The sequence below is a fragment of the Desarmillaria tabescens genome (assembly GCF_030435595.1).
Source record: "Desarmillaria tabescens strain CCBAS 213 chromosome Unknown EV420scaffold_123, whole genome shotgun sequence".
In the NCBI taxonomy this organism is placed as follows: domain Eukaryota; kingdom Fungi; phylum Basidiomycota; class Agaricomycetes; order Agaricales; family Physalacriaceae; genus Desarmillaria; species Desarmillaria tabescens.
In genome coordinates this window covers 60,898-85,509 of record NW_026848422.1, presented here as the reverse complement: position 1 = coordinate 85,509, position 24,612 = coordinate 60,898, and the positions used below count along the sequence as shown (strand labels likewise).

At 45.9% G+C, this 24,612-nt stretch overlaps 3 protein-coding genes across 3 annotated transcripts; 2 read left to right on the top strand and 1 right to left on the bottom strand.

The window, feature by feature from the left end:
* Window positions 1-2,064: 2,064 nt before the first annotated feature.
* On the bottom strand, window positions 2,065-3,510 carry EV420DRAFT_1770250 (uncharacterized protein; the record flags this gene model as incomplete). The annotated part of the gene is made up of 9 exons (XM_060481065.1): window positions 3,502-3,510; window positions 3,130-3,438; window positions 3,004-3,078; window positions 2,924-2,950; window positions 2,830-2,871; window positions 2,697-2,777; window positions 2,440-2,640; window positions 2,271-2,387; window positions 2,065-2,217 (listed from the first exon to the last, which is right to left on the bottom strand). Exons 2-9 carry the CDS (start codon window positions 3,154-3,156, stop codon window positions 2,065-2,067), a joined length of 723 nt encoding a protein of 240 aa, XP_060322344.1. The 5' UTR covers window positions 3,157-3,438; window positions 3,502-3,510.
* A 16,619-nt stretch (window positions 3,511-20,129) lies between these two features.
* Window positions 20,130-21,747, top strand: EV420DRAFT_1487447 (uncharacterized protein; the record flags this gene model as incomplete). The annotated part of the gene is made up of 7 exons (XM_060470527.1): window positions 20,130-20,188; window positions 20,246-20,340; window positions 20,500-20,558; window positions 20,622-20,760; window positions 20,825-21,145; window positions 21,511-21,542; window positions 21,619-21,747. The coding sequence occupies 7 exons, from the start codon at window positions 20,130-20,132 to the stop codon at window positions 21,745-21,747; spliced, it is 834 nt and encodes a 277-aa protein (XP_060322343.1).
* A 1,281-nt stretch (window positions 21,748-23,028) lies between these two features.
* On the top strand, window positions 23,029-24,060 carry EV420DRAFT_1281091 (endo-exonuclease; the record flags this gene model as incomplete). Its single annotated transcript, XM_060468244.1, has 7 exons — window positions 23,029-23,206; window positions 23,257-23,271; window positions 23,324-23,427; window positions 23,490-23,600; window positions 23,727-23,810; window positions 23,866-23,929; window positions 23,993-24,060. The coding sequence occupies 7 exons, from the start codon at window positions 23,029-23,031 to the stop codon at window positions 24,058-24,060; spliced, it is 624 nt and encodes a 207-aa protein (XP_060322342.1).
* Window positions 24,061-24,612: the final 552 nt, after the last annotated feature.

The window sequence follows — 24,612 nt, the reverse complement described above, 5'->3', positions numbered from 1 at the left end:
AATTAGTCTAGATACATCTTGAAGGAACTACCCACTTCAATAGTCAATACAAATAGTTCTCACCGAGTTCCCGGAGTCCTGGCTCCAGTTCCACGGTCTCGTAATTCATCTACACTTGAGTACGTTACTTAGTATCTCTTATGCATATTGATGTATAAGAGATAGCGTTCCGGAAGCTATAATCTACCTAACTCTATTCCTTTTGTATTTTACCAACATTTTCTAGAGAACTGGAAGTATCTATGGCGGAAGCCTCGTTCTTCGATTGAAATGTGGGCATGTCTGTTTTCAATCGGTCTGATTTTTATCAGCAGGAAGTTAGAATATTCTTGAGCCGTATTGCATAAAGACCCTTATCGATTGAGTTTCGATGAGGTTAACTTGTAGTGTGCGACATGGCGATAGCCAATACGAATGTTGTTTCAGGTATATCCAGTAGCGGAGGATTTGTTATGTCCGAAGGAGGATAATATCTGTATCTTCTAGGCCTACGCACAGTCGAATTCTACAATGTATGTACATTTTCTTATTAGTCTTTGTCTCCACCAATACAGTCATTCTATTCATTCGCACTCTTATCTCGTAGGTGATCATGCATACCTGTGGCCATCATAATTGAATGAGTTATCGTTTCATTTCTCCAATAGCATGTACGTTATTCCCCTCACTTACATTATCTCGTTTTTGATGAATCGGCATTTTGATCATGTGTGCTCCCTCCACACCGAGGCGATGACGGGAAACCTGCGGATGCCATGGTTTACTATCCCAAAAACGGAACATAGATTCATAGGGATGAGAACCAATCATTCCTGAAAGCAAGACGATCCCCTGTTTAAATTTTCGAGTCAGAGACTGGAGTATAAAGCCGTGCTTATCGTTTCACCCAAGCTAGCTTCTGTGGCAAAGAGTAGTCGTACGGTGTAGATCCGTTTAACCTTCGCATTCTCCACTGTAAAACATGCGGCTGGGGTTGTATCCATTCATTCTATGCTTAGGTTGTTTCTATGGCATCGATGTGGAAGACCTAGCTTCCTCATTCCATTTTGCGAACGAGGTCTTTTTCAGTGTTCGCCGCCTAACCAAACATTGTATTTATTCATTTACGGTATGGCCTTTCGATCTCATACTATACTAGTCCCCTTTGGAGAGAAATGTACAGTCATGCATCCTGGTGTTTCGTTAAACTGCTGCCGCGAAGTAAATTGTCAATTGTCCATCTGATCTCGCCGGGGTCATTCCTTGGGAGTCGCTAACGTGATAACACAGGGTCACCATGAACAGCTTCCAGGAGGACATCACAACTCTCACTTTCTCGCAATCTTCTGCTGTCTTTGATGGACTGTAAGCATGCTGCATTGATTACAACACATATCCCGGAATCCCCGAGGAAGGGCGGTGCATTCACATCACCGGTGGTTCCACCAACAGTATACATCGAATTTGGTGAATATAAACGGTTACAGAGAAATTATGGTTTACCTCTACTTTAGGAATTAGTTCGTAATTCTCCTCCCACCAGCCCCGCGCGTTTTCTATTAACGTTACACCTTTCTTACCGAGAATTCAGTCCTTCCGTTTGAACATCATACTTGCACTTATCCTGAGGTGCTGCAAGAAGCTAATACCACGTCATTTCTGTTTTTATATTAAAGAGAAGTGGAGAAATCCAGTAAGTGATTCCGGATTCTGAAAGAATTAAGGTGCTTAGCGCCATTTTTGAACCGTGGCGTTGCCATCATCAATGTGCAAAGGCTGTGTCTTTATATTGCGCCCGCCGCCTCGGTAGGAGGGACAGCGTTTTCCTCACCATTCGTCATTCATAAGATTCCTTGTTCTTCAAAACTTCAAATTATCCGTTCTCTCCTGGATCCTTGTCCGGCGAGGCAGGCGACTTGGGTTCCGGCTGCCTGTCCACGTTCCAAACCCAGGTTCTCCCCTCGACGACTTATGGAAGTCACCTTTCCATCCCAGTCTTATGAAAGGACATGAAAAAACTAGTGGACATATCGCGTTATCATAATAATATTGCGAAACATAGCAATAACAGAAATCTGCCTACAGCTACTGAAGGACCTCGATCAAGACAATCTCAGCCCACCATCTCGTCTTCGACGGATCCTCTGTATACAACGATCCTAATCTCAGATTGTTTACATTCATCACGATAGGTGTCATTGTCGCTGTCCGACCAGGCGAGATGTTCTCCGCTTCCCTCTAGTATTCCCAATGAGGCAAACAAGAACTTATCGAGGACGAAACAGACTCACCGTAAATATATCACGATAACCAGCCGAAACACTATACGCCAACTCATAGAACGTCATTCCCGAACGGTGTTTGCACATCAAGGGAATACGTATATATTGCGGAAGGTAGCCGCTGGCCTAGAATTCATCAGTTCCAGCGAGACTCAAGATAGGAAGGAGACGACGCTACATGAAAGACGACATCAATGCACTCCACTCCAACCAATGCAATTGGGTACGCCTCTGGAGTCCATGACCGGTCTCCCTGCAAGACTTGCAGCATGCTAGCCCACCCAAAGTCAATTCTGTACAGCAGATGGTCGAACATAGGCCTGGGGAAAGTGTACTTGACGCGGCCGGAAGCTTTGAAGCTAAGACAACTGCTCGTTATCTGCGTGGTGGTGTCTTTAGAACGGATAGAGGGAAGGGCAAAGTGGGATATCGCACAGGCATCGGATCTATACATATGTAGAAAGGCTGGTAGAGCGTGAATTTCTTGGCAATGCAATCTGGAATACATGGTTTGTCCTAGACGAGGAAGTGAGCACTAGTCCGTCCAAAATACTAAAATGTAGCTTACGCGTGTACCATGACTGACGAGCTGAATGATATTCCGCGGATCCTAAATGCAGTCGGCTATCGATGTTACAGAGGTTCGTGATGGATAATCTTACTGGTTGTTCTAGTCCGTAGGTTGCCATCTGGGAGTCAGCTTGTCAGAGGATGTGCTCGGCGGGCATGTTGTGGGACTCACAAGTAAATCGTGGTTAGGCTGAGAGGCCCGCTCTCTTTCTGGATTTTGCGGTGGCATTTCTGACGGCAAGTCATTCTACACCTCGATAAGGACGTGCGAAGCTTATGCATGAACGGACGGACGTACCGAAGGGTAACTGTAAATATATGACATGATGGAAGAAACAACGACAAAAATTAACCGCCTCCTCAGAAATTGAGTTCTTTATAACATAAAAAAGACCATCGGGTGGCAGGATCATAAATGTTGGACAATGAAACCATGCCGGACAAAGCGTACGATTTGACAAGACCGTCGATGTTCAAAAACAATACGATGTCCCCAGAATGAGCGGATCATCTATCACAGATATCTTTACACAACAGCACAACATTGTGTGTCGGGCTTGAGACTTGATATACATCCAATGTATGCGGTTCTGCTCGCCCGCGTGATCTGGTGAACAGATTGCAACAGTTACAAGGGATGCGGAAGAAAGGAGGATAAAAATGGACATGCGTATTTGCGTTAGAATGTAATGCAGATATTTCCAACAAAAAGCCATTGAAGCCCGAAGATGTCTTCCATGTCGAGGATAGCTGAATGTTAATAAACTGGAAAGATGGGGGCAAAGACTAGGCAAAGACCACCTGACATATAAGAGGGATTACTTCATTCATCGGAATGTTAGAAATCATAGAAAGCTAGGGCTCCAACCATTTAGTTTATGTTTGACGGGTCAAATAAAATAAATGGAAACGGTTCGAAAACAGTTTATAAACTATTTCCAAACAGTTTACAAATGGTATTTAGCACGTGACTGCCAATAAGTAGTATAATCATAGTATAATACAGAAAAGCATACTGTAATATTCCATCTCCTTAAATCTATGTGACTGAGCCTCACAGTGGAACAGATATGGTACAATTTGGAAGAAAGGAATGATGCAGGTTGTCCGCAAGCACGTCAAAATGAAGCGGAGGTTGCCGAGGCATAGATTAGTCAGCAAATATTCTTTAACTTCAGCCCCTCCCGAGTCGAAGTCCTTTGGCAGACAATGTATACAGTAGTATCAATGGATAATTCATTCATTAGTTTCAAATTCAATAGAGAACCATTTACTGTTTGTTTATCCTTTGCCTCTAGATTTAAACTTAAATGGTTTAAACCATTTATATTTATGTTTAAAAACAGTTTTTAAACTAAATGGTTGGAGCCCTATCTAAAAAAGCTAGCTAACCGAAGAAATTGGAGTCGTCGAGATATACACGTGAGAGGGGACACAGTCAGCAGAATTGATGCGGAGCTTCAAAAAGTTGCTGACTGTGGTAGTCTTCACCGCGGGAGTTCTAACTCCGACAAGCATGTCGGCATCTGCTTCCTGCCTTTTACTTGTGTTCCGATGATCTAGTCGTACCAATTGAAAGCCGCAACGCCCACCAAAAGACAAACGAGCGTCTAAATTAAATTCTTCTGTACGTAGACCAGCTTTGGCCAGCTTGCCGATGCCTCGAAGTACTCGTAAGCTAGAACTCTTTTTTCAGCCGTGGGACTTTACGCTCCGCTTCTTTCAGGGCATCCCTACATCAAACCACCTCTGTCTAGGTATTAATATGCTCGTAGCTCGTTGCCTTCGGACCTCAGGATGACACGTGCTATCAGAAGTGATGCCGAAATCCTATTTTTCTTCCTTCCCAGTTTATAGCTGACCGTAATGACATAGAAAGCTTGGATACTCAACGGACATGGAAGACGCGAAGCTTTTGGCTTCCCTGCAGGTGTTTTCTATCCGTCGAATGTCATAGGTGATTAACCCAGGGGAAATGTGACTGACATCAATCCTGACAGATGCATGCTGATAACATATATGCGGCGCTGATTGGAAGACATGTGAACTTGTCCCACCTTGATCTGAGCTTGACGTGACATCATCTGTAGCATTCCGGATTTTACGGATCGAGTGGCGCAAACATAATTCATTAAGATATATAGGCGCGGCTGGAAGAAAGTGCTGTGACTGGGCGGCACCGCACCTAACAACGAGGCCGCGCCGAATGTCGGGAATACGCTTACTCGGCCGTCGGTTGGATACGTCCCTGGTAAGCCACCGTTACGAAATGAAGGTGTGTTATCAGCGTTCATGGTGAGGCCAGGCAGGGTCTAATCGGCTATCAGAATTTGAGAATCTATCGTACGTGATGCCATCGTCAGGGAAAAAAACGCCAACTGTGGTCCTGACGCGACGTCGCTAGATGTTGGTTCCTCGCACCGGGCTATAAGGCGACGTTATGCAAATAATCAGAACTTCCATTCCTCACGATATGTATTGAAATGATATATTGTGATAGCTCCTCAATGTTTTTGGTTCTTTGTTACCCCCCAAGTCCCACCATTCAATCGTCTTAATGAAATTATAGACTGTGATGGCGTGCTGTTTCCCTCGCATTGATACGACAGTGGAGGAATTCTGGTCATTTTCTGGTCTGTTTACTATAAGCATCGGCCCCACGGAAGACACCTGATGTACTTTTAACCCCCCAAACACTGTGTACAGCTGCAGATTTCCACAGCCTTTTCATTCAATCATGTAGCCGGAACGTGTTCGACCGGACCTATCGTGCAAGCTCGTCGGCATTGTCAGAAGAAATCGTTAAGCACGTGATAATAGCATTTGATTCTGCTAGTGATCCGGATGTCGAGTCGGTGGTCCAGGTCTCTGAGTGCCAAACTTCAATATTGAGGAGGATCTCTAGCTATACATTCCGCATCTATACCCCACTAATACAGACATCAAGTCTTTAGTATGCGTCTAGCTATCTACCAAGAAATACTCAATCTCAGTGATAGATCTATCTCGCGCCATCCGGTGTTTAGGATTTCGGTCAGAGATACGTTCACGATGGCGTGCTAAGTTTGTTCACTCATAAGAAACAATGCAAGCAGATAGAAATAACTCGCTCTATTGCGGTCGTGTAGATGACTTACTAAGAATGTCCTGCGGCGCTGAATAAAAAATATCAAGAAGCGAAGATAGATAAACCGTACAACGGGACATCTCTACTCAGGTAAACCTTTCAATTATTGTGACCATTAATCCCGAAACTGAAAAACCACATCCAACTGCAAGCTTCTCGTACACGAATCGACATAGGAAATCCCGTCGTCTGTCATGATCCCTTATATGGTGGGGGACGTTCGGGCTACAAGGTTATGAAGTGAGCTATGTTGAGGGACTGGGAGCGTACTGCCAAGCAATGACCCCAATAGGTAATGGATTTAAAGGACGTGATGTGGTAGAAAGGTGGGCACGGGTTATTTAGTTGTCGGTTTCATACACTCACGAATACAGTCGAGATGGTAGGAAACATATTCAGTTAAGAGCAGAAGCCTGCCATCTGAAGCGTTTCTCTATCAAATCCTTGCGACCTAGGTGCGTCTATCAATCCAAGCATCTCACGATGATTAAAATAAAAACTCACTAGACTGTCTGTCGAGGCACTAGCAGAGGCACCATCCAAGAGTAGCTTCTAGATATTCGTCGTAGCGTCCTTTCCCTTGTCGGGAGTCGTTCACCCGATCCCAACTACGTTGGCATGTGTGTACAGCGGATTGATTGATCTCAGGTAAAGCCAGTTGACAGCGTGTTTCTTCTCTGAGCCTGGAGCGCGACAGAACTGGATATGCGATCCGGAATCAGAAAAATGTTTGGGCCCGTGAAATACATTGACACTTCTGCAAACAAGGGGTACGGCAACATCATTAAAGAGGGTGTATGGCAAACGGCGAGTTCTGTGATCGGCTACTACCGTACATCAGACTGAAAATAAATGTTATCATCAGCAGGGACGTGTCCTACCTCAAAGATGGTGTTCTCTAATAGTTACGAGGTAAGCGTAACATGGGATTTGACATGAGAATAAGGATCTATGTGGGTTATAATCGAAGACGAACCCCGGACCGGTCTTCCGTGCTTGCGCAGGTATCGCGCTACCGAAAAAAATGTCCACCTATCCACCCCTCTCTCGTCCAGGATCAACTGATGCGAGAATGATGGGGAGGCACGATGACCGAGGAGAAGGTTAGCAAAGAGACGATTGTCGTGATTACAAGAGATTAGGGAAACGCTCACACATATGGGTTCGCAAGCGCGTAAAATTCGATCCTATACAGCCGCGCACGTGTTTAATTCCATAAGACATGCAATGATATCCTCCCTTATTTACCAGAGACGTTTGGAACTGATAATCAGCCTTGTCAGTCCAACATGTGATGAAATCAGAGGTGGAGGAGGTTACCGGGGGTCGATCTAGTCCGAGGTGAATGTATAAAGATCACGGCCAAATAGGTTAGCCGGAGCTGTTGTATAACTGAAAAAGAAGCGTTCAAAAAAAGAAAACGGCGGCGACATTTCAGGTCTAGTGTTCCAAAAGTGAAATGCCCAAAAATCTTCGAGCGGAAACAAAGGACATACTATTGTGACGGGAACAGGAAGATGTTTCGTTTTTCCGGAGTAGAGCCATCCTAATCTTTCTATGGTCTATTGAATAGGAATCCGTCCATTCTAGATTGAATGAGTCAATTTACGTCTCAGAGAAACGCAACGGACAAATACGTACTTTATGTGAATCTCAGGCGCCCGTATTATGGCATGGATAGGGTCAACGATCTGAATCAGGAACACGATGCGCATGTCTTTCAGATATTTGGAGTATTCAGACGCTGACGAGAGGTCAGTAAGAATACAAGAACGTGCCATGAATATCGCAGAGAATCAAACGGCATTGCGGAGCTCGCAGTCAGAATGCTATCGAAGGACATTATTATGAGTTGTTGGGTCAGCTTTGATGGGGAAATTCGGCCTTCTAGAATGAAGTGTGGTGGAATAAGGGTTCTTAGTTTCGTAAGTCCACCACGTCAACTTCAAGAAGAAAAGGAGACGAATCTGACCTAAGAATAGCCTCGCGTACCTTGTCGTTCGTTCGAGAAAGTTTTGGATGAAAGTTCAAGCTCCAGCTCAAGATTCTTGTCAAGATTGATATGCCAAACACTTTGAAGGGATGGCCGGAGACGTATGGAAGAAACGGCGTCACAGGTTTCACGGCATATCGGCATCGCCGTCCCGACTTCCACCGAAGCCTTTGGCAAATAAACATTGTTCTCTTTTGATCTGTCACTCGCCTTTCTAAGGTGTCTTTTTCACTGTCTGTTTAGTGCTCTCATTTCAGCTGGATTGGATTATTAAGAAACATCGACGCACAATCTACATCTCTCTTCGCATTATCTTTATCTCGATCCACTTTGCTGCATTAACTGGGAGGAGATGATTTTTATCTTTCATACAACTTGCAGGCTTCGACAATAATTCTTAACTTTCGGGTAGGATATCTAACATGGCTCAGCTTCATCGGCCGTTTCTATATTTTTGGATCAACCAATGCGGAATCTTTGTTATCTCGGAATCTGACTTCCTGGACAGCAAGAAAGAAATGCTCCCGATGTTCTTGTGGCGTAGACTGGCAGACTCTCTTCCGTCACTATCACTGAGTCAGACAGCTGTGTGACGGTCGTACACAACCTCTCTCAATGACTCGTTCACACCTGACAATCTCCACCTGAAGAAGTGTCACTATTCCTGACTCGGGCCAATGGCGAATTCCCTTGCTCCGTTAGCATATTATCAAGGTATTGAATCAATTTACGGGCGGGACACCATTCTCATAATTGCTTCTGGAAATGATGAACACGAAGACCGCCGAAGACGCAGTGGAACACGAGAGGAACGTGTAACGAGGCTGATTTCCCAGGGTGAAAACCCTACCTTTCGAATCCGCAAAGCTATGACCTGGGATGTCGATTTCGACTCAAACGAGATGCCGCTCTTGTTATTTTCGTCGAGTTTCATAATTCATCCTAGGACCGTACTCGCTAATCGCGTATGACCGTGCCGTATAGATGTGGCGCTTAACAACTCCTGTGGTAAAAAGGGCACCGCAAGGCGTGCGATAATAATCAAACCAGTCCTCGTTACTCGAAATCAATCGCTTGTTATAACGAAGACGAGGTGTCCTTCCATCGAGTGATGCTAAATTATTGACCAACCTCCCCTATATAGCCTCCCGGAATGTACGGAAATCTCTAGGTCCGTTCCTCGGAAATTTGGAAGTTAAGCGCATTTAACTATAAAGATACTCCTCGAGGAAAGTGCTGTGGTTGGCCGCGGCACCGGTTCTAGGTGGCCGAGTTCGGAAAGAGCTTTAATGGTACGACTCCGTGCCCCGTCACAATATTAACGTTAATTGTAGAGCGAGACAAGTGGAAGAGTTACCCGGCACATGATGGTAACTTGCTGGAGGTAATAAACTCTACCTAGAATGTTCTATTACTTCTTCGACCGACACACACTGATGTGACTTCAACAGTGGGTGGGTACGCAAAATATCCGGTCGTCTGGCTGTCATAGAGGCACGCCACAATCAATCGTTTACGCCTCTGATAATACGTCACGACAACCCGTTCTATTCATACTCCCATGTTCAGTCAGTGGTGAGTTATAGAGATCGGATATTAGTAACGTTTCGAGTACTAACTCGGTAGAGCAGGAGATAACTGTTAACTGCCAGAGGTTACACGACGAACGATGCTGCAGCATGCCCAGCCATTTTTGTCTTTTTAATTCCTGCTATGATGGCTCTGGATCAAGATGCTTACCTGGCAGAATAAAGCCATGTTCCGTACTCCGAGAATCCATTTACGATGGGTATTGACATATGACAGACGTTTCAACAACACGAGTCAAGATCCACAGTTTGCTTATTCTTTACTATGATTGACTCTCTTGGCATGCTACGTTGCATTTTCTCCATTCGTGCTTCCCCGCAATGGACGCCAGCCATTTCTGTTGCAACAGCTATATTCGTGATGCTTCTGATTCGCTGAAGACACATCAACATTATGAATGGCTTCTCAATTACGGCTGTCGTGGGTCCTAATGGAGGGATAGCCAATCGCCTCTAGTTCGATAGGCAGTCGTGACTCTGAGCTCGTGGGATCTGAACGTGCTATTGGCCAGACGTCGCCTTCGCTTATCGCCAGGTAACGGGTACCGTCCTGTCCCGTATGGACCACAGCGAGAAGTCCGAGGTTTCTGCTCCATTGCAGGCCTTCTCCCCGACGTGATATCTTCCAGTCACTATGGCTTGTGGGAGAATATGTCTCTCAGAACATCTCCTCGCGATCGTGACATTCTTTGGCTGTATCTGATGGCAAACAAGATATGAAGTACTGGAGGATAACTCTCGCTGAATACCGCATATCGTATTAATCACAGATTCTCTACACGGCGCTCCGGCTTGCCCGCTCCTCTCTGCTTCTTCTCCCTTCGCGTCATGCATCACCATGAAACGCGGAGAATCCATCTAAAAACCGGGTAATCGCCTCTTTCCTGCTACTATCCTCCATCAATGATCAAGATGAGATAGTGAACGACAGTAAATACACCGGTTCGCGACCGAAATCAACCTTTGCCACGGCGTGGTAGTTTCCTAAATAAATGCGTCCGACTCTGCCCAAGTAAGTCTCCACTTCGCTGATCTCCCCAGGAAGTATCATACGAACGCGTTCATCATCCTGAAACGAGGATCGAGGTATGCCATTCTCTGTTGATTCTATACTCCCATCCTCTGATAAATTCGAACGCGCGGGTGCGGGTGTGAATAGACTCATCTCAATACTATTGTGGAGGACGTGCAGAAATAGATTCGAGAGGCCAAGCTGCGTCGGAAATACCCGGCGGTTATATGAGAAATGGTATAAACTTCATTCGGCGGAGATACTTGTGCTTCTGGGGGATGACGATACTTTGCTTGCGCTGGGGTAAGGACGGCATGAAGGTGACTCAGATATAGGCTGAGCAGGGTAACCTTTGTCTTCACGATGGCATCTCAATGAGGCAAGCTGCTGTTGGGGGGAGAGGTGCAGATTTAGATATGTATTTCCGGCGAAAGTGTTGATCAACGGTTTTGGGAGCGAGCTCAAATGTGGAGGGGCGTCATATTGTAAGTATACGTGGAAAATGAAAGTGTATTGTGATCGCTTACCGGGACGGAGGCTATCCTACGCGAACCAGTCATTGAATGGCGATGAACTGATCTGCGTTTGCTTCAGGATCAATTCCGCTATTAGCTTCAAAGTTGTATCGTTCTGAAGAACTGCACCTCTCATCAGTTGGCGACATGCGTAGAATAAGAACAGGAAAGAGATGCACTTCGACGTCGAGAATCCAGATATTATCTCAGGCTTCGAGCTTGCACCACAAAAACATACACTGGCGCTGGGAAACGTCCTTATTCGAGGATATGCGAATAGAGAGTGAGTATAATTGCAAGTCTTTCCTGTCACAATGTCGTAAAATCTAGGGTTGTTTCTGTGACTGTTGAATCCTGCCTCGATGCTTCTTAGTACATTCCAATTTTATCCAGCCTATTTACCGGCTTTTGATGATATGGGATCTGGTATCGAACTCATCCGATTTTTTTACCGCGATGAATTCAGTGCATTCAGGTATTATCTCGTCTCTCCACTTTCGTCTCGAAGGTCCTGTACACCCGCGGAGATGAATTCCTCTCTCTCACGGTACCATTACTCGGCATGGAGAGTGGAGGGATTGGTGGGAAGTACGACACCCTCGCTTGCATTATAATTATATAGTGCTAACGGAAAGGAGCAATGATCCGGTGGTGTTCTGGTCGAACCTTCGCGACCAGGAAAAGACCAAGGACGATAAGATGATGGCTCACTAAACATTCATAGCAAAACGAAATAGTGAGGGCGAGCACGTACCATGTTTGGGTAAGTAAATCCTTTGCTATACCTCAAGAAGAGTTGCCGCTGCAGTTGTCAGCCTTCATGCGTCCTAGCAAGTGTAGAAGAGGACGTATTGGCGAAGAGACACCTATGAACGGTCGAATTCAGCATTGATGCCTCTTGGTTCATTGCAAGTATATGCAGTTGTTTCTTGCGTCTCAGAACAGACTAGTTCCGCTCCTCTCGTTAGGATCTATATTTGTCCCGTCCTTCAGATACTTACAGGAAGCCATTGTTAGTGGAGATAAAGTTCCTTCTCACTCGATATCTTTAATTTTTAAAGCATCCGTGGAGCATGACCAGGTTGCTATATGACATCATCATCGTTTGTATTGAAATAACGGCAAGGAAATATGAAATCGGAGTCAGAGAACCTCCATCACGCGATCCCGGGTTCAATAAGAATTGCATGGAGGTTTTCCAGTTTCAACCAGGGTCAGAGACGAAGCAATGGGAATCGGAAAAGGTATCACAGGACAAGCGCTCATAGATAACAGACTGACGGACTCGCGGAAGACAATAAATTCCTGACAGCGCGTTAGTTTATGAAATTAAGGCAGAAGGAAACCGCGAGTTGAGACTCGAATCCTGCTGAGTGAGAAAGAGATAGGATAATTTAGGATTGAAGAAACGTGACAACGTACCAAAGGTAATGAAGTAGACATTCATGTTAAAGACCGAGCTGATTCTCCGTCTAAGTAAAGCCATAAATGCGAAGGTCAGCAACATTTAATTAGCCGAGCAATAAGATTATAGCGATTCACGTGAAGCCAGCTTACCTGGTTTTGATTTTAAAGAAGAAAATTCCATTCTTGCATTAGCTAGGGAACAAAAGTGCTATGTAGACCTAGAGACTATTTAGAGTCCGTTTGAGTGACGATGGCGACCAGTAAGCACCGCTAAACGGAAGAGTCTTCCTTGGTCGTGGCCGATTGACCGCGCCCCCTGTGCCGTTCTCGATCAAAGAGACAGGAGGAGAATGCCGAAAACGGCGTGTTTGGCAAACGCGCGGTGTTTGGCAAGTCCATTTGGGGCTTGATCGCTCTCGCTCACTTCCATCATCTCCAAGCCTGCCCCGTGCTCCTTCCTTACTCTTGCTTGTGTTTTAGTTGGATATTTGATTTCGGGTAAATCTCCTTTCCAATCACTCATCGCCTGTGCTTATTTCCACTACGAATATAGATTCGAGCGCGAGGTGCAATCTTGTTTTGACGACTTTTTCAATATGGGCCGAAATCTGTGACGTAAATACGCGTTCCTCTGGGTTACGAGGTAAACAGTCTATTTTTTCTTCGCTTCTTGTTGGCTCATTTCTTGTCGTGTAGATCCTCTTCCTGTGACCGTCCACCCTCCTACCCCTCCTAACTCCGTCCCTTCCCTGTATCAACGACGGGTGTTTCATTCCAAGGACTATCTCAGCCTTACAAATGTTCGCCAGAACGACGTAGCACCAGATGGAGGAGCAGACGATGGTCGAGAGTAGGGAACCGTAACGGTAGACGCGTTCTGAGATATATCGCAAGGTCCTCTAATCGATGGGGTGTGGCATACCCCTCATGCACAGGAGGATCTTTGGAAGTATGTATCTGCATTATGGGTATCGGTGCCGAGGACTTATATCGTTTGTGTAGCGTTCTATTCTCCGCGTGGTTCAACCCAACATCCGCTGCTTTGAACGATACCGTATGTGCTCCGCCATGACACTCTTCGCTCGCTGAAGGCTGTTTATCACAACAGGTGTGGACAAACAACATCAAAAACGAGTATAATGGGGAGGCTGGTCGCGGAGAGAATGCATTTCAATCAGGTGTCTCGGGCTAGGGACGCTCTGGAGAGAGGTATGTGGTTTGGAATGAAACCGTTGTCTTTGTGGCTGATATGATTTGAAGATCAAGGTAACGATGATCTCGAAACCACGCGTTGCTGAAAATTCGGTGTTTGAACATCGATCTTCCACGGCGGAATTTTACTAAGTACGTTTTGAACTTACACGCGCATCTTTAGCTGATTGTTCGTTCAGTAACAATTCTTCAACCTCATTCTATGCTGTGAATCAAAATACAGATAAAACATCGCGTCACCGGTGCCGGTCATAACTCCGACCAAGTCTTCGTCCTTCACCGCTGAATCCACCCTCTGCGGCCAGGCCCTCACTGGGTACACATCACGCAAACTGCCGTAGATCTTTTCGACCGAGTTCGAACGTCTGCAGGGTTAGTCAGCGATTTCTTTCTTATCAACACAAATCTTACGTTTTTGTATAGACGGCGGGTACCAAGACGAAACTCTTCTCTACATCTACCGAGGACTTGCAAGCTATCCAGCAGAACGGTATCTTCTGGCTCGTACGGTAACTAATCAGTGTCATGAAGACACGAAGACAACTTGTCACGACTATAATCTCTTCTAAGTGCGCCGCCGAGCGTTACGGTGATAGTATCGTCATGCTGAGCATGCCAGCGGTACCCAATGGAAGCGCATACGCGCAACGAATGACTTACATAACCAAAGCTGCGAGTACGTGACCTTCTCCCTCCCTCCCATTTATTGATAATCCTTTCCTTCCTCTCGCACCAGCCCAAGATCATGCCTCGCATCAGCGCCGTCATCCTCAGATTCATTCACACCCACAATCTAGCCTTCTAGCCCGTTGTCGTAGCCGAGGTAGGCAAAACTGTTGACCTTGTCTTGGGGGATGGGTTCATGATAAGGAGCAGCGTCCTGAGAAGTAAACTCTTTGGAATATCATCTGGCTCTTTTTACCCGCTTTTTGACAGTGTGAACTCAGGACGTCAGGGAGCGTGCCCCAAGTCTAGACGATATCTTCTCGGGCCAAAATATCGCAAATTAATCGTGAATTTATCATGCTCAAGTCCTCAGATGGCTAGAGATTCACCACGGCGACAACATCATTTCCCGTTCCACCCCCGATTCTCTCGTAGTACAACGCTTGAGCTTGAGCAACGCACCGGCCAGAGTGTCTCGCTTACGGTCTGTTCTGGATTTCCAATCGGGAGTCCGATATAGGACGCCATCCCAGATGAAAACTATCCTGAGCACCACCAGAAAAATCTCGGCTCTAGCAATCAAAATTGATTGCGTAGAGATTTCTCGACCGGGAGACTGCGCTGTGTATAAGTTTTTCCTCTGCCACGGTTCGGGGTGTATTCTCATCAGGATTCGCAGAAGTTAGGCTGAACGGGAGGGAGAATCAGGCCGCCTTGAGAAGAGAAGAATGCTCATATTCGCCAGATCTGCATTCTAACTATCACCATCGTGGACTGGACATCATTTGTGCAGCGTGTCTCGCCTTGCTCCGTGTTCTCCTCAAACACTGCCATCCGCTAGCCTCTATGACACGTTTCGCTCGGTAATACCCACTTATCATAACACGGTGAGGACGGACCATCGTCGGTGAAGGAACACTTCGGTAGAATGTCATGTGCTAGAAGTCGGAGGAGGTACGTGTTTTGGAACGAAGTCGTCGTATTTGGTGGCTGACTTTGTTTGCAGAGCCATCAACATTAAGTATGTTGTTCGATACCGATATTTCTACAGAGGCAGCTGTAGAGCTCCTTCCCATGCATCCATCCATGGCTGATTGTTCCCATTCAGGTCGTCAACCACGTTTTGTGGTTGCCTATCACAGTACAGGCAATACATCCCGTCATTTTGTACAACAACACCAAGCCAACTAGTCATCAAGAAATTGTACACGTCTGGTGTAGCCCTCGTCACTGGAGCAGGTTAGAGCATCGGTGAAGCTACCATCGTCCCCTTCGGAGAATCCCGCATCTGCGGCCTCGTCATCGCTAGACGCACAACTCTTCCATGCTACCGCCATGGCTGAGAATCCCCTGATCCCCATTGCATACCATTTCGGACAAGTCAATTTCCTATTCTTCAACTGTCGGTGGGGTCAATCGGCACTTTCTCTTACAAGCCGGACCCTTATGTTTTTGGACGATGGGAATGGAGATATATTTACCGAAGATCGGCCCGCTATCGAGCAGGTGTATATTAACAGAATCGCTTTGCTCATTGCGGGATCAGATTGGTATTAGCGTCCTTGGGGAAGCAAGAATGACTCGTCACGTTCATCACCACCTCGCGGAGGGTGGGAGTAGCAGTGATCGCCTAGCCTGCAAACTCTGAGTCGGGACTCGTCGAACCCTTGAAATACCATCTTGTTCTATTTTCCTGGTTTTTGTTGATGCAGCACCTGAGGTGAATCTAGACTATACTCGACGATATATTCTCCATCATCGTGGTTTTATCTTTGAGCACGGATCGAGTACTTACGCCCGCCTGCCTGGTCAATTGTGACGGAGGGATGATTTCCCGCAGATCGTTCCTCTATTCTCTCCGAGCTTCATGATATACTTATGAGTACGTTTGCGGTGCTCATTTACCGGATAACTCTTATCGATATTCCTCCCAGCAATCAGGACCCTTTCTCTAGAGGGGGAGGTGCGGTCGTTTAGATATGCATCTCGATGTCACTCCAGGATATACGATACTCTCAGCAGCTCCCTATCTTCCCATGCGCTTCGACATTAAGCGCGAAGTCATGCCGACGATAAGTGATGGGGATACATTGTAGACTCATTTCAGGAATAGTCTTCATGTGTTAGTAGGGCCTCCCATCCAGTGATTCAGTTGTCCTACTGCGAGTTTACTGTCCCTATGTCTCATCATAATCTCGATCCCACCTCAAGTCATGTTCAAAACACCCCTTCTGGGTTTGACCAAAAATAACAAGGTAGCTAGACTGTGTTTTGAATAACTCTGTGAAGGCGGCGCAGGATGGCCTGACAAGTGATAATAGAGCTCGTTGGTCATTACGATTTTACGGAAAGCATCCACCTCTTCTACAGTTACGATTACTCCCGCTGGAAGTCTTATTCAACGCCTGTGACGGCCAATTTCGACGGGAGCCTCTCCTTTTGTACAACCTTTGCTTCGTTTCAACTAACGGCTTTCGCCCATAAAGGGTTTCCGAGAAAACGCGAGTGTACACGTTTCGCGATGGATGATCTCTATTGCTGGAGATAGAATCCCAGCGACAAGGTTAGTGGCCACGAGATCAGTCAATCCACAACACCGTCCCTGTGAACGCATGCACATTCATATGAACCTCCTCGAGTGACGAGAAACGTCACGTCCACAAAACTAATGATTGCGAATTGTCGACCTGTAAATATTCCCGGAGTTATGCCCTTCCTCCCAGGGAGTCCAAATATCGCCCTCGTTCTCGTACTGGTACATCCCTCCATATTTGATCCATGCAAGTATGAAATAATGATTGCTTAGTTGCACAGTACTCGCAAGCTCGTATCGTCCGTGTGGTGTATAGGCATTAATTCGAGTACATATATTTACCGATGTTTGTTACTTTTCGACGACCCACCATGATAGATAAATCAAACCGCCCGTTCACCACAAAATCTCAATTTATCTCTTGAAAGTTATGATCTCTCATCGCCATATAATCCATATAAGCGCTGTGAGTAACCAAAAAAGAGACAGTGAATACGATTGGCAGGAATAAATGAAGAGAAACGAAAGGCGGAGGAAATGCTGGGAGAAACAAATCAATTTGAAAGCTCTCATTACGGGGTGAGGATCCCTATGATGACAAAGCAAAGCATGTCTCGAACGTTCTCAGATTGTTCCGTTAGTTGGGAACCTTAGTCCTCCTTGAGTACTTGAAAGAGCTGCAATCATGAATTCCTTGTCTAATGAACTGTCGACGACTTGAATGCCTTGCTCATCTCCAATACAATAGAAATCACTAGATACATGATAATAGGAATGGCTCGTATGTCACATTTCAACGCAAAACACGTCAGAAAGCGAGTCATCTTTTGCCATGCCTGGTGAAAGGACGGACTAAGCGGTCCATAGAAACCTGAATGAAAACGGTAGCTGTGAAATGGCGTCGCGCCAGGTCGATGATCTCGTTTCGAAGGAAAGATAAGTGCAAATGACAGGCATTCACAAGAACAAATTGGAAAGGACGATGTAGAGGGCAACGCATCAACGTTATAAACCTTAAAGTTTTGTCGATTGGGAAGGAAATCTGAGAGTAAAACAAGGAGGGGGAATCCGTATGTAACATTATGATTGACAATGATGTATCAGGTTAGGAAAAAACCAATGAAAATGATACGACATACACAAGTCCCACCACATCCTTGACACGCGACGGTCGAAGGTGTGGTTTTGTCTATCCTACCGAGCAAGCCAATAAGAAAACAGTAAGCATCCTAAACACGATTAGCTCTATTACTGGCTGGTAGAAACAGTCAAAGAAAAGGCTTTCGACACTTGTGTCATGAGAGAGAGACCGCTACAGGACTCAGGAGACATTCATTAGTAAAACCCGCGTCCAGATGGATACCCGTCAGATTCTATAATTGAAAGAAATGTTTTGGCCTACCTTTGCATGAGTGGACGTGCGTGTTCCTTTCCTAATGCCCCAGTGAACCAGATTCGCCAGATCAAGGTGAGAGAGAACGGGTTCCGGACCGTTGTTCCGGAAAACGGCAAAACCCGTTCTCGGCTCTTGATCGCTCTCTTCATCTCCACCCCTTCTCCTTCTTCTTGGTCTACTCGCCTTTCTCTTCAATTGTTCCGTTCACTTGCGACTTAACATTGGTGGATGATCTTGACGACGACTGACCTGTGGACGTGCATACGCTTTCCTTTGGGATTCGAGGTGTGCAGTCTATTTTTACGTTGCTTCTCGTTAGCTAACTTCGCGCGTGCGTAGATTCTCTGCCCATCCTCCTCGTTGTTACTAGCTTCCTATACGCGACTACGCCTCAGTACACAAAAACTACTCCCAATAATCGTTGCAAAGTCCTTTACCATCAGATCCGATGCCGACAAACGTTTACAACCAACGTTTGCACTAGGTTACAAGTCATGGATCTGTCGTCGGTGTGTGGTATGTAGTAGTGCACCCGGGGATGATGTTAGGACGTACGTCTCCACATTCTGACTATCGGCGTCGAGGAGTACTCTTTTTCATGCAGCGTGGCCCTCGCGACTCGGACTGTCAATGCACTCTAACGTGTCGTACCTGCTTGCTTATCGTAGGGGGTGACACGGAGAGAATATATTTCAATGGAGTGATGCGCATTATGGAGGTACCGGTACGTCTATTGGACTGAAGTTGCTGTCTTTTGTGGCTGATATAATTCAAATACGAAGATCAAAGTATCCTTGAAACAGTACTTTGCTGCGAATTTAGTGACCGACATTGATCAACATTAGGAGGTATGGGATAGACGTCCTCCTGGCGCATCCAACAGGTGCATACGCTGCAATGTATGAGAAGGAAACCATTTATTGGCGTCCTAAGAACGAAAACTCGTCACGACTCTAAATGGGAAGGTGTAATTTTTCCTTCCCTTTCCCGTCCTGAGTGTATGCGCGTTTGTTTTCCTATTTGTTACCTTCGACGGCGGACAAAAATTCCGGAAAGAGCCGGGTGTTATGGATATCGGGTATCCGTTGATTCGGTGCATGAGTCAACATATGCCCGTACTCGGCCTTCTCGGTCTTAATACTGACTCACTCGTACTTTCTGTTACTTTCTCTATTCTTCGTACTGATACTAGAATATTATAGAACATTGTAGAATAATAATGACTCGAACCTTTCCTTAGTATATAAATTTGTAGATAACATTGTATTAGAAACACTTGATCAATCTACTACTTCCAGTACCCTCACACTGCGTGAACCCTCAGTTACGCCTAGCGCTTGCTGAACAACCCATTGGATACGCCTAGCGCTTTCCAATACCAACCCGAAGGTTACGCTTAGCGCTTGCCTTCACCCACAGCCCGTAATAGCTTCGCGCTTACAGGCCTTCTATATCGGTAATTGCTCCGCGCTTACCGGCTACTTCCCTCAGTAATTGCTTCGCGCTTACTGATTTCCTTTATTTCGCAAACCGGACCACTCAGGTCTCCTCACGAACCCTCGCCGGAATCCATTATATTCCCTAACGACGTACATCACTTCTAATTAATCTTACCTCGCTCCGATCACCGCTCCTTGCCTCGTGCTAGCATATCCGGATTTCGGCAGATCCATAACACCGGGATGTTTGAGGAAATCCTTGGTTTTGGCAAAGACCATTCTCGTTATTGATCGCTCTCTTCGTTTCCACCATCTCTACGCGATCCTTCCTCCGTGCATCGCTATTAATATTCAATCTCTGGAGCGGTAGCCTTCTTGTACAATTCCTTTCTTTCTTCGATGTTTGACGATGACTTCAACAAGGGTCAACACCAATGACATGCATACGCGTTCTGTTGCGGTTCATAGGTACGTAATCTATTTTTACATCGCTTCTTGTTAGCTAATTTCTTCTCGCGGGCGCAGATTCTCCTCCCCACCCAAACCTCACCAATTGCGCCAAAATGTTCCCGCGAACGAGATGGAGGATAGACTGTCGGCAGAACCAGCGTACTTCCCCAGTAACTCCGTGACCACATCCACTCTCAAACTCTACCAGCATACACCCTCGTCATTACTACCTCGCTAGTGTCAAACGCGTGTATAAGTAGCGGCGAAGCGCGTCGGGGAAGGAATGTGCTTTATCATCACCAGTCCCAGAAAAGCGTAGTCTGTCCAAGAAAATTTCCAGGACGTCGAGTCCAATGAGACCAGTGCAAAGAAGAGGCAGAAGACAGCTGTGGGTTCGATCTTGTGATAGAAATCACCAATAATACTTATTGTGCACTTGTGCACTATTCAGCTCGCCCTTACGAGTCCAGTCCTGGAAGATACTACCGGGTCCAAGAAAGATCACGGTCAGATGCCAAAACCCAACGATGCGGATGACGAGTCAGAGATGGAAGGAGAGAAAAGATACTGGAAGATGAAGGCAAAGAACGGTGAACTCACAAGCACCATAACATTCCAGTGATCATGTTCTAGACTACGACAAAATGTATACAGAATGCCGCGACACGAATTTAACGCTATACTTCCGACCCGATGCACGGAAAGTGAACGGAAAATGTCGCCCGCAAGATAGAAATCCTGCTAAGGTACATTCAAGGTCTAATAAGCTGCGTGAGACTAACTGTTTACTGGCAGGCATCTCCTCCCAAGTTTCCGTCACTTACGATTTTCTCTGTATTCATTATCCATTATATTCGAGCAAGTGGACGCATAGGGGCACGGTGAATTCTGCGTTATCCATATGCGTGGATGCGTTGCCTTGCGTTATCGCTCCTGCGTTTGCGTTTGCGTTCGAACGCATGCGTTTCCTAAATAGTCAGTTGCGTTAGTTGAAATGCGTTTGCGTTTGCGTGCGTGACATCCTTGCGTTTCACCTGCAGACGCGTCGCGGCATGACACAACCCAGTCTCTCATGCCGCGGCGGGAGCCCATCAACTTGAGATCTTGTTAGAATACGGATCGCTATTTTTAGATGTCGGAGCTTGCATGAATATTCTCGCTCATTCTCCCCATATTCCCCGGACGCACTCATTTTATCAGTGATACCGTCATACATTCTAGTACATTCTATGTATTCTAGTAGTGTAAAATCCTTGTAGTTAGTACAGCATTGCTAACGCAATTGCCGTGAACATTAGTTCAAGTTTCCGCCCACTTGTGAACCACGAGTTCTTGCACAGATCTTGCCTCAAAAAATTTCATGGGTATCCTCGTAGGTCTCAGTGATGTACTTGAAAGATGTCTCCCTAATGCTTCCAATTAACAGAAAAAAATTAGGCGTGCGATAGGCACCTGGCTGCTGGAAGCGGATTCCGATTCCAAGGATTTTTGACAAAGAGGAGCTGGAGCAGTGGCATAAGATGGAACAAGAGAAGGAGGAGGAAAGAGAACGAGTGCAAAAAGCCACACATCCATGACCCAGAATGCTGTCAAATGGTACCGGAAAGCGTCAGGCTGAGGCTGATATACCTACCAAATCGGATGACTCGGGAACAGCTGATACTAACGAAAATCATTGCCGACCTGCTAAGCGAAGCTGAAGACAACCGGAGAGCAATGATTCTCGCTTGTAGACACTAGAATACTGTACTGTTTCTTATCACAGAAATGGTAGCCTCGTAGGTAATGGAATGCCTTGAAGGCACCGTTAAACCATTATTATGGATATTGATTGGGAAGTTTAGACGATTTTAAGGTATTTTATAGTAAAAGATATGCCAAATAAATCAATACGAGGCCACGGAAGGACGAAAAGCATGTTGGGCAAGTTCAACTCCAGTGAAACGCAAATGTGACGAGTATGTCACACTTGCGTTCAAACCTTGTAACGCATGCGTTTTTGTCTCTTGACGTGCGTGGGCTGCCTGTGCATTTGCGTGAATATTTAAACGCTTGCGAGAATGTTCAAAACGCTTGCGTTACCATGTGAACGCATGCGTAAATCAAGTGAACGCGTGCGTTAATGATTCAGACGCAACCATCACGAAGTTGATGCATTGCGTTCATAGGATGGGACTTGCGTTAGGCCTGCAGTCAATTAATTGTGTATCTGGGGCACCTTGTATGTAACTTATTTGATGTATGTTGTGTCTGAAACAACTGAATTACCTCCATTAAGTATATATAACATTGTTCTGACATGCTATGTTCATCCGAAAATTAAGATATATTCGAAGGACTCAAGAACATTAAATAGCACTCGCATTCGTAGATAATGGCACGCACATGACACCATATACACGCAATGATGCAAACGCAAATGAACGGACCCGAAACGCAAATGAACGCGAACAAAACGCAAGCAAACGCAAGCACGCAGCACGCAAACGCAGAATTCTCCTCGCCCGACGCATAGTCGACACATGGGCGAGCCTGTTGGAAAGGAATTACCCAGAGTTGTCGACAAGTATGACTGGCATGATCATGTATGTTTCCTATCTTCTGCGCCTTCAGAGCGCGTGTTTTAATATGCAGGTTGTACGAAACTCTGACTCCCGCCGTTGCTTGGCAGGTGAAACTCGAGGTCGAGGTTCGAGGTTCAGGCGTATTTACCCGGACCCCAGACGGACTATTCACAAATCATGTATGAGTAACTGATTCGCCGCTTTCCAAAAACACGGATAAGTTTCGAAGTCACCGGAGGATTCGAAAGCTATATTACCAACTGAAAACTTGCGTGGATCCTTCATTCGCCTCTCATGCTTAAGAGTCTCTTCATCGTTGCTTGCCTCTTTCTCTTAGGCGTCCACGCCTTACCCGCGGAGCTGTCCAACGCTGCTGCGACATGGAACGCTACCGCCACAAAGATAGTAGAGCGCACCGGACCCACCTTCACGCTCGACTATAGGACGTACCCTCAGTCATCCGAGAACATCTGTCAGTCTCCTTCTTTCTCTATTTACACTTGACATTAAATTGAACGACAGGTTGTTCCTGGTTCTGTACGTCTGTCTACCCCTTCTCTCCTCTCCCCTTGACACAACCTTCGTCCAGGTAACAACGGTCCTCGCTCTGTAGCTCCTGACCGCACCAACGCAGCTTCCCATCGTGCTAGCAACGGTTGTGGTAACGCTAACCCAAACCGGTGCAGCGTCCGCGTACATGGTTTCCTTCTCCTTAGTATCGTACATATAAAACTAATATACGCTTATCATATCAGGCGGGTCATACTAGAGGGTACCAGTGCGATGAATGGCCTTGGGCATACTCTAATGCTGGTGGTGCGAATGCCGCTACGAGGTGCATTCCCACTTCGGATAATACCGGTAAGGTTTCGAGGTCTCCTTCGTGTTCGTGTTCTTCCTCTGACAGAACTACTCTCTTTTTTATGTTGTTTCTAGGATCTGGTTAGCAATGAGGGAATTTCATCAATGTATGTCTCATCCGCTTCTGGTAGGTTAATACTAATCCCCCGGCATTCATGCACATACAGAATAGAGGCTCTCAAGCTGTTGGACGTGTTTTACAGAATAACGTTGATGTGAGTTTATCCTCCCTCTCTCCCCGTTCAAGTCCTCCTTCTAAAGCCAGCCTAGTTTGTCCAAATCGAGATTAGCAATGTCCCAACAACTGCAGAATTCTGCTTGGGAGTACGTGGAAGTAAGTCATTGTTGCTGTTTATCCCCCGCCCGGTTCCGAGTCATTTAAATAATTTTGTTACAGCGACTATTACCACAGCGATGTGTAATCAGCAAGCTAGTGGTCAGCCGTATTTGCAAAGGATTGGTTGAGCGTAGCTTCTCCAATGGATTTGGACAACCACAGTTTGATCCTTGCCACGCTGCTTCAAATTTCCTTCATTCCGTCCTATAACGCTGCGCGTCTTTCTTGTACCCATGAATATGGACTGAATATAAATGGGAATGTTTCCTTGACTTGAAATGAGATACGACAATCCAAACCTTATTGGAACCGGAACCCCGTAACATTAAGCAGACGATAATATATGCCTCTTCAATATAGCGGAAATTTGGGCTCGTCGCATTCTTTTGATCCTTGTTGATATCAGTTCGTTACCACCTAGTCTCCACGTTCATAAAGTCTAACTGCGGAATTGAGAATTCTGCCATGTTCATATAATAGATCCACGGTAAAAGTGATATACCGAGGATTTTCGGTGTATGGACGATCGAGTGTGGCCTCGCTAGTAATTCATCGCAGCGGCACCATCATTTCCATGCCGTGACTTATTCCTGCCCGCGTCCCGCCAAGTAGAAGCCGCCCTCATCAGTATGTTTCATTTACGATCCTGGCGGGTCTGCTCGACGTCATCACAGACGAAA